A 23,823-nucleotide genomic window follows, 5' to 3' on the forward strand; every position below is an offset into this window, starting at 1 on the left:
TTTGGGCCTTGGAACCACCGATCGCCGATCTCCGATCAGAGCAGATCAGTGGATTGGAGGCAATCGCAATCGGTAGTCATATATATATGGTATATTGGCAATCGGGCAGTGCGATCGGTGATTAATCAGATCGGCGGAACCTCTAGCAGACCCCGAGGTGACATATGTGGGGGATGCCGACGCGATCGGCCAATATCAGCGATCAACGATCGGCAGTCGGTCTTTCTCGAGTACCAGGACAGGGACACAATGATATGTCGATTTGTGATCTCCACGCAGACCCAATATAGATTATATGCCTAATTTAATAATATTTGAAATCCGGGTGAATGGGTTTTAGTAGATTTCTTAGTGTTTACACGATTTTTGGAAGTTTTATCGTTTTAAACGATAAGAGGCCATTTACAGGAACGGTTGCGTCCACCGATACTTCCACTCTAGCAACCTCTCTTATTAATCAAGCAAGCCCCGATTTAAAGGGGATCTTGTCTGAAAATCCATTATAAAAGGGATCAAGTAAAGAGCACGGGGGGAGAGGCAATTTTAATGGTTGCATCATGTTGTTTCGCAAAGGCCGAGAACATCTGTTGAGCTGTTTTGAACAGTTACACAATTCCAGTCCCTTCTACAGGTGCGGGAAGCTTTGGTGCTGCATACCACTCCATCTCAGGCATTCATTTCATAGCCATCAGGAAGATTGGAGGTATAAGCCTCTTTATGGACAAATTGATGAATGTAATTCTATTTATTAATGCCATTTAATAAGAAAGGCCTCCCCATTGTTGAGCAGGGCCTGGAGATGTAGTCCAAATTGGACGAACTCCGTTATCAAGCCTTGGTGTTATCTTTTTTGCCTTTTATGTGTTTTCTTCTCCTTTTCATATGTGCACATTTATGTGTTAAGCTGCAATTTTATATGCAATTCTTTTCTATACATCTATAAGCGAAAACATCTTGGATCAAGTGGTATCGGAGCAGGGCTTTTTAGATGTGAATTGCATGTTTGTATGCTAACAATAGGTAGGCTTCAAAGAGCCGAAGGGAATCTAAAAACTTTCGATCCAGAGGTAGGGCGTGTACCTTGAAGAATAAACATGGCTGAAGAGGAAGCTCGTATTGAAGAGGAGTGCAATTTCAGAAAGACTTTCTAGTCAATGGCAGAAAATATCAGTCAACTGGTTATAATACTGGAAAAAGATGAAGAGAGGAATCCAGAAGGACAAGGTTCAGCACATGGGAATTATGGAGAAGAACCCCCTCCTTCTCCTTCTGGTGGTGAAGGTTCTTCTTCCCCTCACCACCATAATCAGAGAAATCCAAAGGATGCATCTAAGAAACATTTTTTAAAATTAGATGTTAAATTTGATCTTCCTGTGTTTAATGGTGAAAGTAACACAGAAAAGCTTAACAATTGGATCTGGCAGATTGAGGTTTATTGCAGAATTCAGCAAATCGTGGAGGATGAGCCAAAAATCCAGCTCGTCTCTCTACGGCTGGGTAGCACATCTCTCATTTGGTGGGAAAGTAAATTGCAGAGCAGTAAAAATGTGAGTAAGCTCTTTCCCTCATGGTCTGCTTTTACTTCTGCATTAAAGGAACAATTTTATCCCTTAGGATACAAACAGAAAGCTTTGATAAATTGGCAATATTTAAGGTAAGGCAAAGGGTAGGATGTTCAAAGTTTTTTTTAGGAAGCAAGCACTGAATTTGGGTATTGCACTAGATACACCCGAAGTTGTAACTAAGTATATTGGCTCACTGCATAGTTATATTTGGCATTCATTATTGTTGTTTGAACCAACCACTATTGACACAGCTAGTGTGAAAGCAATTCATATTGAGAACAGGGGCAAGAATGAAAGAGAGGACCAATTTAGAAAGCCACCGTTCAAACCTCCTAATGGTAAATCCAAAGCAAAATGGAAAGGGAAGGAAAAGAAAACAACAGCAACCAAAGAGGGAGAGCAACCTTATTGCAATCATTGCAAGAAAGAAGGCCACGATGATGATCATTGTTGGAAGCAACACCTAGAAAAACGCCCAAAGAAGTATGGAGGAAAAGGGAAGCAAAAAACAGTGGCAGCAACACAGCAAGACCTTGGATTAGATTCAGGAGATGAACCATTGGTCACAGCAGTGGGAACAAAAGGTACCCTTACACCTCCTTTTGATTCTAAATCACAAGGAAGCACCAGTTTTGTAGATGAGTCCATTTCAAATGATAGAAAAAGAATTGAATTGTTTCATATCAGAGTTGTAGTAAATCATACCAAAGTAGAAAATCTGTTTGATACGGGGTCCCAAGCAAATTTAATTGCAGAATCTCTGGTAAAGAAGCTAGGCTTAGAAACAAAACTGCACCCAAAGCCTTACCTAGTGGGATGGATACATCATAAAGCTAAATTGAATGTAACCCAGTAGTGCAAGGTAAAATTTGTGATTGCTTCTAAGTTGGTAGATGAAGTAGAGATGGATGTTATACCGCTGGACTTTTTTGGCATGGTATTAGGGAGCCCCCACCTATATGACAGAAAAGACGTATTTTTCCACCATGAGAATAAATATGACATCACTAAGGATGGGACAAAGTACATAGTGCGGGCTCATAAAAAAAAATTAAGCCAGCCTCGTAAGCGCTGGGCAGATGAAACGACTGGTGAACTCCATCAAGGCATGCATGCTTATGGTCGTTTGGGAAAAGGAGGCTGAATTTGCAGATGCGTTCCAAGGCTGTGATGGTAAGCATAAACAAGAATTGATGGATTTAATTGCTGATTATAATGCATTGTTTCAGGAGTTGTGGGGACTACCTCCACAAAGGGAGATTCAACACGAGATCCACCTGTTGCATGATGCCCCTCTGTCGAATATCGGCATGTACAGAATGTCAGCAATCGAAATAGAGGAGATCAAGCGTCAAGTGCAGGAATTGCTGGACTAAGGTGTGATCAGGCTTAGCTCCTCTCCATGCGGGTTTCCAATTGTTCTAGTGCCAAATAAGGACAACAGTTGGAGGATGTGCGTGGACTACCGTGCGCTCAACAAAATATTAGTGAAAAATCGCTATCCCCTCCCACGCATAGATAATTTATTGGATCAATTAAAAAATGTTTTATATTTCACAAAATTGGATCTGCGCAGTGGCTATCACCAGGTCTGCATTGCAAAGCAGGACGTGTGGAAAACTACTTTTAAAACCAAGCATGGGTTGTTCGAATGGATGGTAATTCCATTTTGGCTTTGCAACGCTTTAGCCACCTTTATGCGGGTTATGAATAATATATTTCAGCCTTTCATTGATGAGTTTGTTCTTGTATATTTAGATGGTATACTAGTTTTCAGCAAGAGTTGGTTTGAATATATGAGTCATGTAAAGAAAGTGCTTGATGTGCTGAAGAAAGAAAAACTTTTTGTAAAATTTTCAAAGTGTGAGTTCGGGAAAACCTCTTTGGGTTACCTAGGTCATATTGTTGGTCATGTTCAGTTAAAAATTGATCCCGCTAAAGTTGAAGCAATTGTAAATTGGCCTGAGCCTACTAGTGTAACTGAGGTCCGTAGCTTTCTAGGAACAGTCCAGTATTGGAGGAGATTTATTGCTAATTTCTCTATTATTGCAGCACCTTTGCACACATTGACAAGTGTGAAATAGGTCTTCCAATGGGGAGGAAGACAGCAGAAATCCTTCGAAACATTGAAGGAAAAAATTATCACCGCGCCAGTCTTAGCCTTACCCGATCTCCAACAGCCATTTGAGATCGAAACCGATGTCAGCGGCTATGCCATGGGAGCTGTACTGATGCAGCAAAAGAAGCCAATTTGTTACCATTCCAAGAAGTTTTCTCAAGCTGTGATAAACTATCCCACCTATGACAATGAGCTTTATGCCTTGGTACAGAGTGTGAAAAAGTGGAAACACTATCTGATCAGCAAGGAGACCATCATCCATAGATATTCAGCCCTTGCAGTACCTTCAGTAACAAACCAATTTGCAGCAAACTCATCATTTTAAGTGGATGGGCTTTCTTCAACAGTTTCATCTGGTAATAAATTATAAGAAGGGCACTAGTAATAACGTGGCTGACATGCTATCTCGCCCTCCTATTTCTGCTTCTGTTATTTTGCATAATGCTTCATTGTCTTTTGAAAGTTATGCTGAACAATATGCTAACGATGATGACTTTAAGGAGGTTTATGCAAAACTAACCCATGGTTCACAGGTGGACAACTATCACTTGCAAGGGAAATTGTTGTATCACCTTGGTAAATTGTGTATTCCCACAGGAGAAAGAGTGCATGTAATTCGAGAGGCCCAAACCTCTCTTGTGTCTGAACACTTTGGTGTCGAGAAGACTTTAAGTCATGTACAAATATTTTTCTTTTGGCCTCGTATGAAAAACATTGTGACTCGCTATGTAAAGGTTTGTGTGATGTGTTCTGTTTCAAAGCCCTCTAATAGAAAACTTTGGCTCTACACACCACTCCTTATTCCGAGTCGTCCATGGGAAAGTGTGTCAATGGACTTTGTAGGAGGTCTACCTTTGTCTAGGTAGGGTTAGGAATATTTGTATGTCGTCTTTGACCGGTTTAGCAAAATGTGCATTCTTATGCCTTGTAAAAAGCATATTACTGCAGAGCAGACTACTTCTCTTTTCTTTCAATATATTTGGGTCCACTTTGAATTACCCACATCAATTGTGTCAAATCGAGACTCTCACTTCCTTGGGGAGTTCTGGACCAACTTTTGGAGGATGATGGATACCAAACTGAAAAGAAGCATGGCATTTCACCCGCAAACCGACGGGCAGACAAAGGTTGTCAACCATACAGTGGTACACCTATTACGAGGCTATTGTGGGAAACATCTCAAGTTGTGGGATTAACATCTCCCCTATATACAACATTCCTATAGCCGAGCAGTGCATTCATCGACACAACGTTTACCCTTCGAGACATGCTTTGGTTACCTACCAAAGGACCCTTTAGACATGGTATTTGGAAGGGAGGATGGCTCCAGTGGACGTAATGATAAAGACAAAGCTCAGAAGTTCATTTAGCGAATCCAAATGATTCACCAAGCAGTGCAAGAACAGTTGGAAAAGATTCAAGCCCGTTACAAGGCTCGACATGATAAACACCGAGTTGACCATCAATTCCAAGTGGGTGACAAGGTGTGGTTCCACATCAGCAAAGACAGGATGAAGGGAGAAGGAAAGAAGTTGCAGCCAATCTGGTATGGACCATTCACCATATTGGAGAAGATTGGGAATAATGCCTTTTGTCTTGACTTGCCGGTATATATGCAGATGTACTCAGTAGTGAATGTGGAGAACCTGAAGCTGTATGAACCACCTTTGATCATGGACACTGATGAGGTGGGCACAATTCCTACCATCGATGATTTTGCACCTGAATATCTCGATGAGTTGCCCGAAGACATCATCCTCGACAGAAGAACCAGGACTTCACGGCAAGGAGATGTAGAATACCTTCGAGTTGGATTCAAGGGAATGCATCCCAGCAAGGCCAGATGGCTAGAGAAAGAGAAAGTGAGGTCACAGTACCCTCACTTGGCAATTGACTAATGAAAAGATTTTGGCAGTCCAAAGCTCCTCAATGGGGAGGATTGATCCAGGTGGATCTTCAGATACAATGGCATGGAAAAACTCAGAAATAAAAGTGATTAGAATGAAGTCAACTCAGGATCAGAATGTATATCTCATCTTCCTGATTCCAACGGTGCAAATGGTGCTTCAATCCGAGTCCAGATGATGAAGTTATTTCAAAAAGAAGGGCTCTTCAATCCTTAAGAAAAAGAGGAATTTCCTTTAAAAATGGGTCTTAAAACCTTAAAGGCAAATCGCAATTGGAGGTTGCATGTTGGCAAACTTAAGGTTTGGACCTTGGAACCACCAATCGCCGATCTCCAATTAGATCGGATCGGCGGATCGCAGGCAATTGCAATCGGCGGTCATATTTATATATATATATGGTATATCGGCAATCGGGCAGTGCGATTAGCGATTAATTGGATTGGTGGAACCTCTAGCAAACCCTGGGCAATATATGTGGGGGATGTCGATGTGCTCGGCATTCGGTCTTTCCCGAGTACCAAGACAGGGACACATCGATATGCCGATTCGCGATATCCATGCAGACCCGATATAGATTATATGCCCGATTTAATAATATTTGAAATCCAGGTGAACGGGTTTTGGCAGATTTCTTAGTGTTTTCAAGATTTTTGGAATTTTTATTGTTTTAAATGATAAGAGGCCATTTACAGGAACGATTGTGTCCGCCAATATTTCCACTCTACCAACATCTCTTATTAACCAGGCAAGCCCCGATTTAAAGGGGATCTTGTCTGAAAATCCATTATAAAAGGGATCAAGTGAAGAGCACGGGGGGAGAGGCAATTTTAGTGGTTTTAGCACGCTGTTTCGTAGAGGCCGAGAACATTTGTTGAGCTGTTTTGAACAGTTACACAATTCCAGTCCCTTCTCAGCTACGAGAAACTTTGGTGCTACATATCGCTCCATCTCAGGAAGTCATTTCATAGCCATCAGGCAAATTGGAGGTATAAGCCTCTTTATGGATAGATTGATGAATATAATTCTGTTTATTCATGCAATTTAATAAGAAAGGCCTTCCCATTGTTGTGCAGGGCCCAGAGACGTAGTCCAAATTGAACGAACTCTGTTATCAAGCCTTGGTGTTCTATTTTATGCCTTTTATGTGTTTTCTTCTCCTTTTCATATGTGAATATTTATGTATTAAGCTACAATTTTATATGCAATTCTTTTCTATACATCCATAAGCGAAAACATCTTGGATCAGTATGATTGGTTGCTTTATTCAGGAGCAACTTGCCACATGAATTTTAGGAGAGATTTCTTTGAAGAATTCACTGATAATGTTGGTGGAGAAATATACTTTGCAAACAAGTCAAAACTCAATCCATCATGGCTTGGCACCATCAAGCTCAAACTTCCTAGTCTTCTAGACTTTCTTCCGCATGATGTTTTATATATCCCGAAGCTGAGGAGAAACTTATTGTCTTTAGTCCACATCCACCAACAAGGACACTCCATTCATATATTTGATGGCAAGGTTTAGGTCAAAAAGCATCAGATAACTCACTTGTCATGACTGGGATAGAAGAAGAAAGAATTCTGAAGCTGCAAGGAACCTCTACTTGTGCACAAAAATTCTCATATAGTTCTCACTATGATGAAGGTACATTTCCATCAAGTCTTTTATGGCATGCTAGATTTGGACACTTGAACTATAAAAGCCTTTGTTTTTTGAAGAAAAATGGTGTTACTGGTTTGCCTACATTTCCTAGGAAACTTAAGCAATGTGATGCTTGTATCTTAGGAAAGAACAACAAACAGTTGTTTGAATGATTCTCATTCTAGAGCACATAGAAAACTTGAACTCGTTCATTCAGATTTATGTGGCCTAATGCCTTTTCCTTCCGCAAATGGTAATTAATATATGACATTTATTGATGACTACACCAGAATGCGTTGGGCTTATTTATTGAAGAAAACATATGAAGATTTTGATACATTCAAGAACTTTCATGCATGGGTTGAAAATGATCCACAATCTCATAGTGGCTCTATTCGCACTAATAATGGAAAAGAATACACTTTAAATGAATTTGAAAACTATATTCGCCAACATGGGATCAAACATCAAACAACTGTGCCCTGTAATCCCTAATAGAATGGAGTAGCTGAAATAATGAACAAGACAATCTTAAATATGGTATGTTCCATGATGTTTTTCAAGAATGTTAAACTAATGTTTTAGGCTAATGCAGTTCTAGGTGTTGTGTATATAAAGAATATGTGTCCATCTAATGCTATAAAAAACAAGACTCCCTATGAAATGTGATATGGCCACATTCCTTCGGTGAGGCATCTCAGGGTTTTTGGTTCCACCTGTTATGCCTTAATACCTAAGGAACAAAGAAACGAACTTGGTGCAAGGAGTCGCAAGTGTATCTTCTTGGGGTACTCAAATACCACCAAAGCATACCATCTCTATGATGAATTCAATAAAAAGTTTATAATATCTAGAGATGTGGTATTTCTTGAATCTTCCAAGGATGACAATGTTGTTGAGTGGCATATTGATCGCTTGGATAAATTCAGACATGCAAAATATTTTCAAGAGTTTGATAATGAGATTCCACATCTTGAAGGGGGGATTCCTATATTGGATCAATTTCTGGAATCTTCTTCTGAAGCACTCTCTCCCCCACATGAAGCTCCAACCACGGATCCAAATGACACTTTAAGTGATGTGATTGGTAGAATTGGGAGAATAAATCTTGATTCAGCCCCAACTCAGTCAACTGAGTAGCCTGGACCATCTCAAAAAGGTCCTCCAAAATGGCTGACAAAGACACTTTAAAGTGTTTGTACTGATGAGGTTGGAAAGACAGGAACAAGAAGCTCAACCAGACAAAATGGAGGTGACGTAGAATATTTTGATTCACCAATAGATATGGATGTTTCTTATGATTGTGAATTGATTTTTTCTACAGATTTCAAACCAGCGTCCTTTAAAGAAGTCGCTTCTCATGATGAATGGAAAGAAGTGATGCCAAAATAATATGATGCTTTGATAAAGAATGGCACGTGGAAGTTGGTTGATCCTCCATTGGGAACCAAACCAATAGGTTGCAAGTAGGCCTTCAAGGACAAGTATAAAGCATATGGCTCACTTGAAAAGCATAAAGTCAGGCTTGTGGCAAAAGTTTTTGCACAAAAGGAAGGGGTTGACTATGAGGAGACTTTTTCCCCCACAAAAAAATGGGCTACCATTTGGACAGACTTTTCCTTGGCAGCACAGAATAGTTGGAAAGTCCATCAAATGGATGTAAAAACGGATTTCTTGAATGGAGATATGAAAGAGAATGTTTTTATGTCCAAACTAGAAGGATTTATTGTGAAGGGTCAAGAACATAAAGTATGCAAGCTTATAAAATCCTTATATGGCCTCAAGCAAGCACCGTGAGCCGGATACGAGAAGTTAATTGAGCGTCTTCTGAAACTCAACTTCAAACATTATGATCTTGATGATACAACTTTGTTTGTCAAGAAAGTTGGAAAAATAGTTGTATATCTTGTGGTGTATGTAGATGATATTCTGATGACTGGGAACAATGAGATCTACATTGCATCCATAAAGAAGGAATTCAGGAAAGGTTTTGAAATGAAAAATTTGGGCTATGTTCACTACTATCCTGGTACTAAAGTAACTTAACATATAAAGTTTATATTCCTCTCTCAGAAGAAGTACATTGGAGATCTGTTGAACAGGTTTGGCATGGATGAGTGCAATCCTTTGACTACTCCAATGGAATAGAACTTAATGCTCAAATCCACTGAAGGAAAAGAATTTTAGGATGCAATGAAGTATAGACAGCTCGTAGGAAGTCTCAACTACCTTACTACTACTAGACCAGACATTTCATTTTTTATTGGAATCCTCTATAGGTTTATGCAAAATCCTTGTGAGGGTAATTGGTCTGCTGCAAAAAGAGTTCTAAATTACTTGAAGGGAACTCAAGAATTTGGACTTAAGTATGCACAGGTGGGTGACTTTAGTTTGATTGGATAATCTGATTCAGACTTCGATGGAGATAAATAAATTGGGCTATCTACTTTAGGTTATGTTATGAGTCCTGGATCAGGAGTTGTCTCCTGGAGGTCACGCAAACAATCAGTTCCAGCAGATTCCACAACTGAGGCAGAATATGTGGCAACAACTGAAGCAACAAAGGAAATTGCGTGGCTAGGGAAAATTCTAGAATATTTTCAGGAGAAACAAGTGCATTCAACTCCTCTCTTGATTGACAACACTTCTACAATAAATTTGGACAAGAACCCAAAGTTCCATGATTGAACGAAGCACATCAACACAAAATACCATCTGATTCGACATCATGTTGATGCCAAGACAATCCACCTACATCATTGTTCCACAAATGAGCATATTGCAGACATCTTCACCAAAGCACTTGAAAGAGAACAGTTTGAAAGATTCATAATGATGGTTGGACTCACCAACATCCCTTCATATTAAGGTGGGGAATGTTGACACCTAATCTTTGGGATTAGATAAATCCATGTAATAGAAAAATAAATAGAATTGGAATACAAAGAGACATTGGGAGGTGAAACCCAATAGTCTCTCTCTCCATGTATATATTCATGTTCAATCTTAATGCAAAACACAATTCAATTCGTGGAGTTACCTCTTGGGCTAACAATTTTGAGCAGTTTCTTTCCCCTAGATAAATCTCTAAGAATGTGTGATTTTTAATTTTTCATGTTTGTGATTTGTGTTCTAGATTGTGAATTAATGTCCGCAGAGTAGTAGAGTAGGTTCAAGTCCTATGATTTAGTAAATTTCACGAGAAATTTCAAATCGACATCCTAATTTCTACACATATTTAGTGGGTATAAGGATGGTTTAAAACGTTATAAGCTTTCGAACCCAAAAGCAAGGAAGGTTGTGTACAACTGAGATGTGGTGTTTAGAGAGGTGAAGGATGTTATTAAACACGAAGTCCTACCAAAAGAACTTGAAAATATAGAGTTTGAAATGGAGGAGGAAGAATTGGACTCTACAACAAAACAAAAATCAAAAGAGGAAGAGCCACATACTCTAGTTTTGAGAGAATCAGTTCAAGAGAGAAGGAAGCTGCAGAGGTATAGTCCATCTGCTTTTTGTTCAAATTTTTCTTTATTTATTACTGATGATGATCCTAGAACTGTCAGGGTGGCAGTGGATTTAGAGGATGGGAAACTTTGGAAAGAGGCCATGGTTGAAGAAATGGAATCTTGAGGGTTGGGATCTCATGGAGTTGTTGGCTAGAAGAAAACCCATTGACATGAAATGGGTGTTTAAGAAGAAGATTAATGCAAAAGGAAAGGTGGCAACATACAAAGCTCGATTGGTAGCAAAAGGTTATTCCCAAGTGTCAGGAATTGATTTTGGTGATATATTTTCTCCTATTGCCAAGTTATCTTCTATTAGATTACTTTTATTTGTTGTTGCTACTTTTGATTTTGAAGTAGAGCAGATGGATGTGAAGACAACATTTTTTCATAGGGATCTGGAAGAAGAGATCTACATGAAGAAACCTAAAGACTTTGTAGTGAAGAGCAAGAAGAACTAGTATGCAAGTTAAAAAAGTCTCTGTATGGGTTAAAACGGTCACCAAGGATGTGGTATCGGAAATTATATATATATGGTGACTTGGCCTCACTAAGAGAAAAGCAGATCAATGTGTGTATTTTAAATTAATTGGTGACTGTGTTATTTATTTACTTTTGTATGTGGATGATATGTTGTTGATTGGAAATGAAAAATAAATTATCCAGGATTTGAAGACTCAATTGTCCTTTAAATTTGACATGAAGGATCTTGGTGCCACAAATTATATTTTGGGCATGGAAATTAAACGAGATCAGGCAAAGAGGAAGCTTTGGTTAAACCATAGTAAGTATGTCAAGACAACATTGCAGAGGTTTAATATGCAGGATAGTAAACTAGTGAAGGTTCATATTCCTGTAGGTGTAAATTAATATGAAGAGGACATGTCTCGTGTTCCATATGTGAGTGCAGTTGGTAGCCTGGTGTATGTAATGGTTTGCACCAGACCAAACATTGCACATGCAGTGGGAGTAGAGTAGGTTTATGTCAAAACCAGGGAAGGAGCATTGGATAGCAGGGAAACGAGTTTTCAAGTATCTGTGTGGCATTATTGATTATGGTTTGTGCTACTAAGGAAGACCAAGATTGGATAGAGTTTTTGGACATTTGTGGCTTTGTTGATGCAACCGGGCTAGAGATCTGGATCGAAGAAGAGCTACAAGTGGGTATGTGTTTAACCTATTTGGAGGAGCAGTCAGTTGGATGAGTAATAGGCAATGTGTAGTGGCACTTTCAACTATAGAGGTTGAATACATGACAACCACTCATGCAAGCAATGAAACAGTTTGGTTGCGAAGATTGTGTTCAAGTATGGGGTTGGTACAATGAGCTATAAGGATAGGCTGTGATAGCCAAAGTGTAATTTTCTTTGCAAATAACCCTACTTATCATTAAAAGACAAATTACATTGATGTTTAGTATCACTTTGTGAGGGATATAGTTGAAGACAAAAAGGTGTTGTTGGTAAAGGTGGACATTTTGAAGAATGTTGTAGATGCATTGACGAATTCTGTGAGCACTAAGAAGTTTTCTTGGTGTAGAGAAACAATGGGCATTGCAGCCTTGGATCAATGACTATGCACTTCCGTGGTCCCCTATGTGGAAAGAAAACAACAAGTTGGAAAATGTTGGGTATGTGTTATATTCTTTCCACGACTGGCCTTGGAAAAACAATTCTGGGCAATTTTGTGCATGGTTTTGGGCATAATGGTTTTCTTCCCATGGTATTTTGTAGATCTAATCAAGGGAACTACGGTTATGTTCTAATCCAGGGTTAGTGGATTGGGGTTTATGTATCTCCCACGGTCCCCTATGTGGAAATAAAACAACAAGTGAGAGAATGTTAGGTATGTGCTATATATAAAAAAAAGGAGCAGTTTTGCTCATGGTTTTAGGCATAATGGTTTTGTGCCCATGGTATTTTGTAGATCCGATCAAGGGAACCATGGTTATGTTCTAATCCACGGCTAGGTTATGTTCTAATCCACGGCTAGTGGATTGGGTTTATGAATGCTTCTGCACACACACACACATATAAACATTGAAAGGAACATAATGAAAAATCAATTTGGTAGTCTTTGACATTCAGGGGAAAACTTCTATGTTTGTTTTATGTTCTCATCATTATTTTTTTGTTTTAAGAATTCGTTTGCACGTAATTTTTGTACAGGGTTAAAACCTACCATGGTAACAGTTGAATCCAACCAAGAAATTTGGTAAATGATTTAGAAAAACAAAAACAAAATAAATAAATAAAGTGATTTCTATGACACTTAACCTCAACAAATTATATATATATATATATATATATATATATATATAGATATATATATATATATATATAGATATATATATTGCTCTTCAACCGAAATGACATGACTAAATACTTAACAACATTTACAAAATATACTTTTTTTTCATGAATAAAATTATATATATATATATAATATATTTTTTTTTGGATAAATTGAGTATTAAAACTTTATCTATAATTTCCAGATGCAATGATGCCTATATACATATTTATGAATTGATATGTTTAAATGATAATTAAGCACCAATACCCCATATATGATTAAACAAGTTATTATGAATAAATAATAATTAAGCACCAATATGCTATATATAATTAAACAAGTTATTATTAATAAATGATAATTAAACACCAATATACTATATATAATTAAACAAGCTATTGTTAATAATTGATAATTAAACACCAATATATTATATATGATTAATCAAATTATTGTTAATAATTGTAATAAAAATATTTATGATTAAAATAAATTATTAAAAAAGTTATTGTTAATAACTAAATAAAAACATTAATGTTTTTAATAACAACAACATTAATCCTTAAACAATATTTTTATTATTATAATTATTAATTTTTATTATTATCATCACAAAATTTTATAATATATATTGATGTAGTTCTATAAATATATAATACACATAGATGTGCATTATATTGATTAGATATTCATACATCCAAACTTTTGTTAATATATCTTTTTATAGTGTATTCAATTTGGTTAAAAAAACTTCCCCTGTATAGATTTTGAAATAATCTTAATTTCTCTAGAAAATTCATATTAAAATTTTTAGTAGATTTTACCACCAATCATATTGAGATGGGTATAATGATTGTGTTATATCCAAGATATAGATATTTTCTTGACTCATGTTTTATAAAGTGTAATCATCTTTTTAAATATGGTATAGTTTTATTAAAAAAAATATTATTTAAATTAATTATATTTATTAATAAAAAATATAGATTAATTATTTTTATTAATAAAAATTATAATTTAATTTATTAAGTATTTTATTTTATGCGTACAAATAAATAAATTATTATTATTATTTTGGCTTATTATTTAAATTTATTGAGTATTTTATTCATGCACACAAATAAATAAATTATTATTAGTATTTTGGTTTATTATTTTATTTTAAAAATGTCGAATGTCAGAATTCTAACAAGAAAAAGGTTTAATTTTGACTTGTGCCTTAGTCAAATTGAGTAAATCCAATTTCAGCATTAGTACGATAATTTGGTGGCAATTAACTTGTGTGATATAGCCCTTGTCTACTAGTCATCTCAGTAAATTCGAGTTATATGCTAGAAGTAAAGTTGTGCATGTAAAGATTGTTAAGATTTAGTAATCTAATTGAGTTATTGTTAGTTGAACTCAGTTAACTGAGCTCAACTAGCCAGTTGATGCACTTGAGTATAAATTTGAGTTGCTAGAAGTAGAGTTGTGCATGTAAAGATTGTTAAGATTTAGTAATCTAGTTGAGTTATTGTTAGTTGAACTTGGTTAACTAAGCTCAACTAGCTAGTTTAGCCAGTTGAGTAGTAGAATTGTTGTTAAACTCAATGCATGTAAAGATTGTTAAGGTTTAGTAATCTAGTTGAGTTATTGTTAGTTGAACTCAGAGCTCAACTAGCTAGTTTATTCAGTTGAGTAGTAGAATTATTGTTAAACTCAATGATCTCTCAGTTGACTAGTCAATCAGCAAAAAAAAAAGATAGTCATGCAGGGAATTTGAATTGCCTAGTTGAGGTGGAGGAAAAAGCATGTTTGTATCTATATTTGTATATTGTTGAGTTTACAGTGCTTTTGCACTGAGCAGGTGACTAATTCTTCAAGCTATTGCGCAAGGAAATAGGAATTTCTCCTATTTTTTAGGGGCTAATTCCTCCAAGATTTAGCAAGGAAATAGGGGCTTAGCTGAGGCTTGAATTAGCTAAGTGTTGGCCTGAGCAATTCAAGAAGAAGGAGAACATGATTTGTAGTGAAGGGTTTGCTTAAGATTCGAAGCAAGTCATTGTAATCGTTTCTCTTTTCATCTAAATTAATGCAAAGTAGTGGAGGGGTTTTTCCTAGTTGGTTTCCCCTAGAAATCATTGTGTACATATGGTTTTGTTTGTTGCATGTCATGTTGTTCTAAATTGTGATTTCCATTCTGCAAATTAGTAGAGTAGAATTTGTGTCTATTGATTTCAATTAGATTTCTTAAGTAGTTGCAATTTCTATCAAATTTCTACATGGTATTGGAGCTCTTGAAATCATAATAGTAACCAGTCAACGGTGAGCAAAATAAGGACCAACACACATATATCAGTTTGTATGAGAAATTAGAGAAAAGAGGGTAGATCTAAAGAGCCTAGATCCGGGCAATTTGAGGAACAAATTGCAAAAATAGGGAAAGGTTATTTGGAGCCCTAGATCAGTCAAGGAGTGATTGTATGTGGGCAAATTAGTGAGCCAACGTTTAGTGGAACAAAAAGGATTTATGATCATTGATATTGGCATATTAAGGAGCATAGATATTTCCCACGAGGAGATCGAGACTCAAAGGGAGTTTAGTTTCAAAGGAAGAAGCCCTATTGAAGTTAGTACTTCAAGGTTTGGGGAGATCAAACTCATTCTTGCAATAGTTGTAGCAATAGTGTGGAAGCAGCAGCAGAGTAATAACAATAGTAGTATGAGTAGATCATATTTTTCCATGCATGCAACTATGACCTCCAGGAGTGAGGTGGGGCGATGTAGAGCCTTAGTCCCATAGTCGCAAAGAATTAGGCAGGTTCCATAGGAGAGCAACAACAGTCGCAGTATACTCATCTCATGGATCAGTACCCTTGCTACAGGGGCCCCTAGTATTCAGTAGCAGACAAATCAGTGCCAGTTGGTACAATCAAACTTTGAGGGGCACAGAGAAGTGTTGATAACAGTGCAAGAGGCACAGTGCAAAATCAACAACACTGCAGTTTTCCTAGTAGACAGTTGCAAAGGCACATGTGATTCAGTATGTTTTGGATTCTTCTCAGTCGCAGTTGTTGCAGTAGCAACAACAATAGTGAGAGGTAGTGTTACAGTGCATTCCACAGGAGCTGGATTGGGGTTGTGCAGAGACCTTTTCTTGCTAAGAGGGAGTATTAGAAATTGTAGCAAGAAAAATGCTCAATTTTGACTTGTGTCTTAGTCAAATTGAGTAAATCGAATTTCCACATCAGCGGGGCAACTTGGTGGTGATTAACTTGTGTAACATGGCCCTCGTCTACTAGTTAGCTCAGTAAATTCGAGATATAGGCTAGAAGTAGAGTTGTGCATATAAAGATTGCTAAAATTTAGCAATCTAGTTGAGTTATTGTTAGTTGAACTCAGTTAACTAAGTTCAAGCAGCTAGTTGAGTCAATTGAAGGTCAGTTGAGTAGTAGAATTGTTGTTAAATGATCTCTCAGTTAACTAGTCAATCATCTAATAAAAGACATAGTCATGCATGGAATTCGAATTGCCTAGTTGAGGTGGAGGAAAATGCATGTTTGTATTTCTATTTGTATATTGTTGAGTGTACATTGCTTTTGCACTGAGCAAGGGATCAATTCCTCAAGTTATTATGCAAGGAAATAGAAATTTATCCTATTTTTTAGGGGTTAATTCCTCCAAGATTGCACAAGGAAATAGGGGCTTAGTTGAGGCTTGAATTTTAGTTGAAGCTTGAATTAGCTAAGTGTTGGCCAGAGCAAGAGAACGGGATTTGTAGTTAGGGTGTGCTTCCGATTTGAAGCAAATCATCATAATTGTTTCTATTTTCATCTAAATTAATGCAAAGCAGCGAAGAGGTTTTTCCTAGTTGAGTTCCCCTAGAAATCATTATGTACTTGTAGTTTTATTTGTTGCATGTCTATGTATGTTGTTCTAAATTATGATTTTATTTCCACAGATTAGTAGAGTAAAATTTGTGTTTCCTAATTTCAATGAGATTTCTTGAGCAAGTGCAATTTCTATCAAATTTCTACATTAAATAATTAAATATTTTAATCATTCATATGATTAAAATATTTTACACTAATAATTTTACTTTACTATTTAAATGTTTTTAATAATAGTAAATGTTTTTAATTTTGTAGTACCATTACATCATACAATTTAAAAAAATATAAAAATAAATAAAATTAAAATGGTTTAAAATATGCTTTTAAATGGTATAAAGATATACTGAAAACCCTATGCACAAAATCACATTATTGAAATTTAAGATTCCAAAAAATTCCTCCCAATCGAAAAAGTTGGCAAGAAAAGACCACAAATTTCAGCTACTATCACCTCTGCACGTCATGGTTGTGACCAGGTGGCTTGATGATGGTTATTGTACGTGAAATCCTTGAAACATTGTGGCCAGTCCGGTCTGCCACATTTTGTTTTGATCACCCATGGTATCAAAAGCATACATAGCAACGACATCTCCGACCCATTCTAAAGTGTCACCTTTGCCCTTCAACCTAGCGAATAGGTGAATGGAACGTTAAAACCTTGATTCCAGAAACTGTGGACAGTCCTCTCTGCCACATTTTTCTTTTTATCAGCTATGGTTCAAAACTGAACAATGCCAATTATTCATCGACATCTCCGACCGATAATCAGGAGTCTCTGATGAAAATATCAGAAGCACCTCCTCATTCTTCTTCGGCTTCTGGAGAATTGAAGCACTTCCCACCTGCCATCAAATTTATACTGTGGAGCAAGTTCTGCGAGAGATTTGCCTACCATGGCCTCGAGGCAATCCTCGCCTTATTCCTCTCAGAGCACCTCGGTCTCTCCCAGGTCCGATCCACGCAGATATTTCATCTCTTCACAATGGCAGGCTTTGTCACACCAATTCTAGGAGCTGTAATCAGTGACTCCTTCTTGGTAAACTATCAGAACTAATCTTCTTTAAGCTTCAGACTGAGTTCGATGAGTACATAACTATATTTTAAATGTTTTTTATTTTCAAATTGGGCGGATACACTAGGGCTAGCTTCAATGTTAGATTGAAGAATGATCTACTCACCAGTGGGATGCTATAACTTGGGGTGGGGATAGTTTAATTACCCTAAAAGTGGCTGGCTGCTCACATGTGAGTGAGATGCTATAGCTCGGGTTTGGGATAGTTTAATTACCCAAAAATAGTTATCCTCAATGTTAGATCGAAGAACGATCTGCTCACCAGTGGGATGCTATAGTTTGGGGTGGGAATAGTTTAATTACCCCAAAAGTGGCTCTCTGCTCACCAGTGAGATGCTATAGCTAGGTTTTGGGATAGTTTAATTACCCAAAAATAGCATAGTTTAATTACCCAAAAATAGCTTAAGAACAATCTGCTCACCAGTGAGATGCTATAGCTTCAGGTGGAAATAGTTTAATTACCCCAAAAATGGCTCTCTGCTCACCAGTGAGATGCTATAGCTTAAGTTGGGGATAGTTTAATTATCCAAAAATAACTCCCATCCTCATCCTCATCCTCATCCTCATCCTCATCCTCAACCCCACCCATGAAGTTGGAGATAATTTAATTATCTAAAAATAACTCCCCTCCTCATCCTCATCTTCAACCCCACCCATGAGCTTTGAACCTCAAAGCACTAAACCCCACCCAAACCAATTAATATATACCTAATAATTAGTCGATTAATACATTTATGTCTTGGTTTTGGTGTGGCAGGGCAAATACAGAACAATATTATATCTATCTCTTGTCTATGTACTGGGGATCTGGGTGATGTCCATGGCTGCAATACCAGATCTCAATCCTGTAACTCAAAAAGCTTCGAGCTATGTCATGTGGAGCACTGCCGCGGGTTTTTTACTCACTGCAGTTGGGGCCGGAGGGGTTAAACCCTGTGTCCCAGCATTCGGAGGAGACCAAATACAATTCTCTGTGCCCGATGGTCACACCAAAGAAAGGCTTCGGATGGCATTTTTCTCTGCTTTCTGCTTTGCAGTTAATGTGGGTGCCTTCGTATCGATCCTCCTCACGCCACTGTTGCGCGCCGATGTGTCATATGCAGCTGCTTTTGGTATTACTGTTCTTCTCATGGGTTTTTCTGTAGTTATACTCTGGGCTGGCAGGAAAGCTTATGTAGACAGACAGGCTGTTGGGGGTGTTTTCTCTACTGTGGCTAAAGTCATAGTTAGTGCTGTAAGGCTGAGAAGGGGTAGTTCTGGTTATGCAAATTATGAGCAAGTTTATTGTAAGGGAGGATCTAGCAGTGCTGCTCACTGGCTTGATGCTGCTAAGCTAAAATGCAGTGCAGAAGAAGTTGAAGATGTAAAAGCTGTAATGAGAGTGTGTGTTTTCTTCCTTCCTGCTTTTCTTTTTTGGTGCCTGCATGGTCAGAAGGCCTCTACCTGGGTTTTTCAGGCAAAACAGATGAATGGGCATGTGTCCTGGCTGGGAAATGTTGTGATCAGGCCAGATCAGATGCAGGTGATCACTCTGCATCTTGGATTGTTTATCTTGTCACTAACCAAATGTAGGAGGTTTGGCTTGCAGCTGCCATTATTTCCTTTTTAGTTTTCCTTAAAATCTTAAAACTACTGAAAATGAACAAATCAGCTGATAGTCTTGGACTTTAAACTAAGTAGTTCTTTTTGGGTTTAAGTGCTGGGTATGTATAAGCATTTGAAATTTGTTGAAAATATGTGCTTTCTTATGTTTAAAATTATTTTAAGGTTGTATATTTTAAGAATTAGATCATGGTTTTGCCTATGTTTTGGGCTGTGATTCCGCCACCTTGCCGGGGGATTGGGAATTTAGTATTTTTACTTGTTTAAAATTATTTTAAGATTGTATATTTTAAGAGTTAGATAATGGTTTTGACTATGTTTTGGGCTGTGATTCCGTCACCTTGCTTGAGGATTGGGCACTTAGTATTTTAGCTTGTTTAAAAGTATTTTAAGGTTGTATATTTTAAGAGTTAGATAATGGTTTTGACTATGTTTTGGGCTGTGATTCCGTCGCCTTGCTTGAGGATTGGGACTTTAGTATTTTTACTTCTTCATATTAAGATTAGGAACTCCTTTGTATTGGCATATTGCTTAGATTTAGCAAAGGGTACATACATAATGAATTGGGTGTACTCTTTCACATACATCAATTCACCTGTGAGATAAACAGAAATTCATTAGTGAGATAAACATAGATTCAAAATGGTTCACTTCATTAGCAAAACTATAAATCAATCAATGTTAATAGGATAGGGAGGGTGGCCCGGTGGGTCCTTATACACGAAACTAGAAGCTTGCACCTTAACACCTGGTTTTTGATTAACAAAGCTTCAAGTTCTAAACATTTTTTGTGTCTGATAAACCCTCTTAGAAGTATGGACCCTTGATGGCCTCTCATACCAGCGTTTGTCTAACATGAAGAAATAGGAGAACACATAATTAGAATCTGGAGCATATATTTAGATTGGTTCACTTACTCGGCAGAATTACAGTCAATCAATATTAATAGCACAGAAAGGGTCGATGCTTACACAAGAAACTTGGAGCTTTCACCTTGAAACCTAGTTTTTGATTGACAAAGCTTTAAGCTTTAGAATTTTTTTGGGTTTAATAAACCCCCATAGAAGTACATGGCTTTAATGGCCTCTCGGAGTAGAGCTTCTCTAACCTGAAGGGATAACTGCTTACAGAGAGGACAGAAATTAACCAAGTCTTGCAAACCTAAGATAAAATCATGCTGTCATCTTTTTCCAAATGTTATCTGGTCAATCCTAACCAGAAGAACTCACATTTCTCATTAATCTGATTTTTGCTAGAATGAAGCTTTGAATTCTCTTTCTCCCATTTCCAAGAAGTTTCATACTTTCCTATACAGTCGATATAAAAACATTATCCCCTTAGCATACTTTTTGAGGAAAATGTCCTTCAAGCAGCCTTATTCTACCCTACAAGAAGTATGTATGATGAATTTCTAAAATATATAAACTAGGCTAACATGATCAAGAATCTGCATTAACAGGCTCTTACTCCACTCCTGGTCCTCATTTTCATTCCGCTTGCTGATCAAGTGATTTATCCCTTCTTAAAGAAGTATGGGGTTGGTAAGAAAGCCACGACAAGGATAATTTTGGGCATGCTGCTATCTTCTGTTGCATTTTTTACGTCAGGGCTGCTCCAGTTAGCAATTGATAAGAGAGCCAATTCCTGGTCCATGGCATCTTATATTAACACTTTCTCAGATTCCGCCCCTGACCATAAGGTTCATATGGGATTGCTCATCTTAGCTTACCCAACTGAAAAGGAAAAGCAAATGTCAATTCTTTGGCAGGTACCTCAGCATGTAATAATGACAGCAGCAGAAGTGTTATTTATTGTCACTGGATTGGAATTTGCTTATTCGCAGGCCCCTGTCTCTATGAAATCGGTTGTTCAAGCAGTCTGGTGTTTGACAACTGCCGCAGGTTTCTCTCCTCTCCTCTCCTTACCTAATTAAGTAATATCAGGGGTGTCAAGGAATTTATACACAATATTAACCCAATACTGATTGCTCTGGCGTGGACAGGTGAGTTCGTCACTGTTTTAATTGTGGGTGTCATTGGAAACAAGCTATCGATAGCGAAGAGGTCATATGTGTTTGCAGTGGGAGGCATTATTGCAATGATGTTCATGGTGTGGTTAAGTGCATGTTTCAATGATTCAGATAATTCCAAAGATGAAGAAGTCAGGGTGACTGGAAATTCAGAAGATGAATCTATAGTACCTGAAATGGGGAAGCAAGCTGACCAATAAAACTAGTTTTCTTCAAATCATCTGTTTGATTAAATATATTGAAGCGCTATGCAACTGCGAAAGGTGGAGACATGCGGAGAATTGCTTTGCAGAATATTTGTTGAAGCAAACATGTTATACATGAAGTCATTTGAATCGACAATGTTCCACATATTTCGGACATAATCTGTACATATGTTTATATTTGGATACTTCTATTGTAAACATTATTTAGCATTTATTTTTTTATTATATGTGTAAATATATTTTTAATAATAATATCTAACTTGAGGTAGATATCAAATTGACATGTGAAGCATACTTAAGTTATGAAACCTATTTAAGTATACATATTCTGTTCTCTTTCCATTTGAACCTTTAATATTTTAGGGAAAAAAGATATATTCTTAACCATATGGATAACAAAAATATTTTGAGTACCATTAGTATTTAACCATTTAAAATGAGAATTTGAGAATTTACAAAGTTGAAAATATTTTATTCAAGCTCCAAAATATATACATATAAAATGAAATATTTATATGAAATTCAAATTTTGATAATTGAAATTACTTATTATTATTATTAAAATTAAAGAGAAGACAATATCATCTTGTAGACAGCCCCAAAGAATAGCTCAATTGGTTGAGCCTTCGTTACTAAGTACCTTGCCTATTGGGAGGTCATGAGGTCTAATATCCTCTATGCCCTTGGGGTTAAGCCTAATATATTAGGCTGTCTTTGATGGATCTTTGTGGATTACTGCCTGTCGACGTAGTGGCCACTCAGTGACCGCGAACCATGGTTGCCTTAAAAAAAAACATCATCCACTAGATTAAATGGAATGAATGTGAGGCATAACACCAACATAACTATAGAGGATCATAACTATAGAGGATTACTATGAAGGAGAAGATGCGAGCAATGAGGATAGCGTTAGATGAGCATTGGAGAAATTTGTTACTATGAGTTTGAAGAATCATGATAACATAGATATTTGTGAAAAAGTTGATTGAACATAAAATTGCCAATCTTCCTATTTTGATCAATTATAGGAAAAGAGAAATTTTGAAATACCATGAAGTTGAAGATATTGAAGAAAGACCTTTTGGAAAATCCAAGAAAGAGGCAAAACCATGATTTTAAAGGATATAGACTTCATGGTTATTGAAAAGCAATCATTTGTCCTATATTTGGAAGACACTGTAGAGAAAGACCCTATGAGGGTTGAGCAATAAAATCCAAGTGAGGGGGAAATCCATAATTGTAAGGTTCTTAGATTTCACTGCTCAACCCTCATAGAGCCTTCCTCCATAATGTCCACAAAATATAGGACAAAAACATGCTCCTCAATAAGCATGAATTTCAAATATTTTAAACTAGAACCAAGGTTTTGTATTATTAGCTTTCGAGGTTGTGTTATGATACAAAGATATAGAAAACTAGAAGTATGCACCATGTACACCAATGTGAACATGGAGAACAAATCCAATAGAGATGATAATAGGATAAACTCCTCCAAATACCCAAAGACATTCATACATGCAAATCACATGTCCACAATAATGACTGCATAATCTCTATATATACTGTTAAAATTGGAAACTAGGGCCAAACTCCATGTGGGTCATCTTATTTATGGCAGCTGATATTTTTCTTGGATTCCTCTCATTGAGAGGTGTAGGATTGATCTCAAGATCATCTGATTCCAACAAGTATTCATGGAGATATGAATTTATTTGTGTTATGGGACAATTCGTCAAGGTCAACCAGAAACCAAATTGCCCCCACTTCTTCTCAACGTTTTAGTATAAATAGAGGTGCCTTGAAGGTCATTTGGACACACACTTCTTGTGATCTCTTCCTCTCCACTTGTCTTTGGGTTTTTGGTGGGAGGAAGAGATCCTAAGAGACTATGTAGCCCTAAGAAGAGGATGCCCTAGCTCAAGGAGAAGGCATGCCCTAAATCTAGATGCAGGTAATGGAGAGAAGGCTCTATGTCCTAATGGAGGGCAACTCTTATGGTGGACACAAT

The 23,823-nt window shown here is 37.1% G+C and overlaps 1 protein-coding gene across 2 annotated transcripts; it reads left to right on the plus strand.

Moving 5' to 3' along the window:
• The first annotated feature begins 17,491 nt into the window (after positions 1–17,491).
• Positions 17,492–21,928, plus strand: LOC149197767 (uncharacterized). Of its 2 annotated transcripts, none has more exons than XM_089405956.1 (4): positions 17,492–17,942; positions 18,736–19,500; positions 21,040–21,481; positions 21,583–21,928. In XM_089405956.1, exons 1-4 carry the CDS (start codon positions 17,685–17,687, stop codon positions 21,807–21,809), a joined length of 1,692 nt encoding a protein of 563 aa, XP_089262082.1. In that variant the 5' UTR covers positions 17,492–17,684; the 3' UTR covers positions 21,810–21,928. The 2 variants fall into 2 exon arrangements, with proteins under 2 accessions (XP_089262082.1, XP_089262083.1); XM_089405957.1 differs by having other exon boundaries at positions 17,493–17,942; positions 21,349–21,481.
• Positions 21,929–23,823: the final 1,895 nt, after the last annotated feature.

The sequence above is a fragment of the Pinus tabuliformis genome, chromosome 2_2 (assembly GCF_031772625.1).
Source record: "Pinus tabuliformis cultivar Carrire ecotype Pingquan chromosome 2_2, CPIR1, whole genome shotgun sequence".
NCBI lineage: Eukaryota > Viridiplantae > Streptophyta > Pinopsida > Pinales > Pinaceae > Pinus > Pinus tabuliformis.

Excerpts from the sequence above, each read along its gene's own strand:
- LOC149197767 (XM_089405956.1), top strand. The coding sequence starts at position 17,685 with ATGAAAATATCAGAAGCACCTCCTCATTCTTCTTCGGCTTCTGGAGAA. Across the intron at positions 17,943-18,735 it reads TAATCAGTGACTCCTTCTTG|GGCAAATACAGAACAATATT; the intron begins GTAAACTATCAG and ends TTGGTGTGGCAG. Across the intron at positions 19,501-21,039 it reads TCAGGCCAGATCAGATGCAG|GCTCTTACTCCACTCCTGGT; the intron begins GTGATCACTCTG and ends CTGCATTAACAG.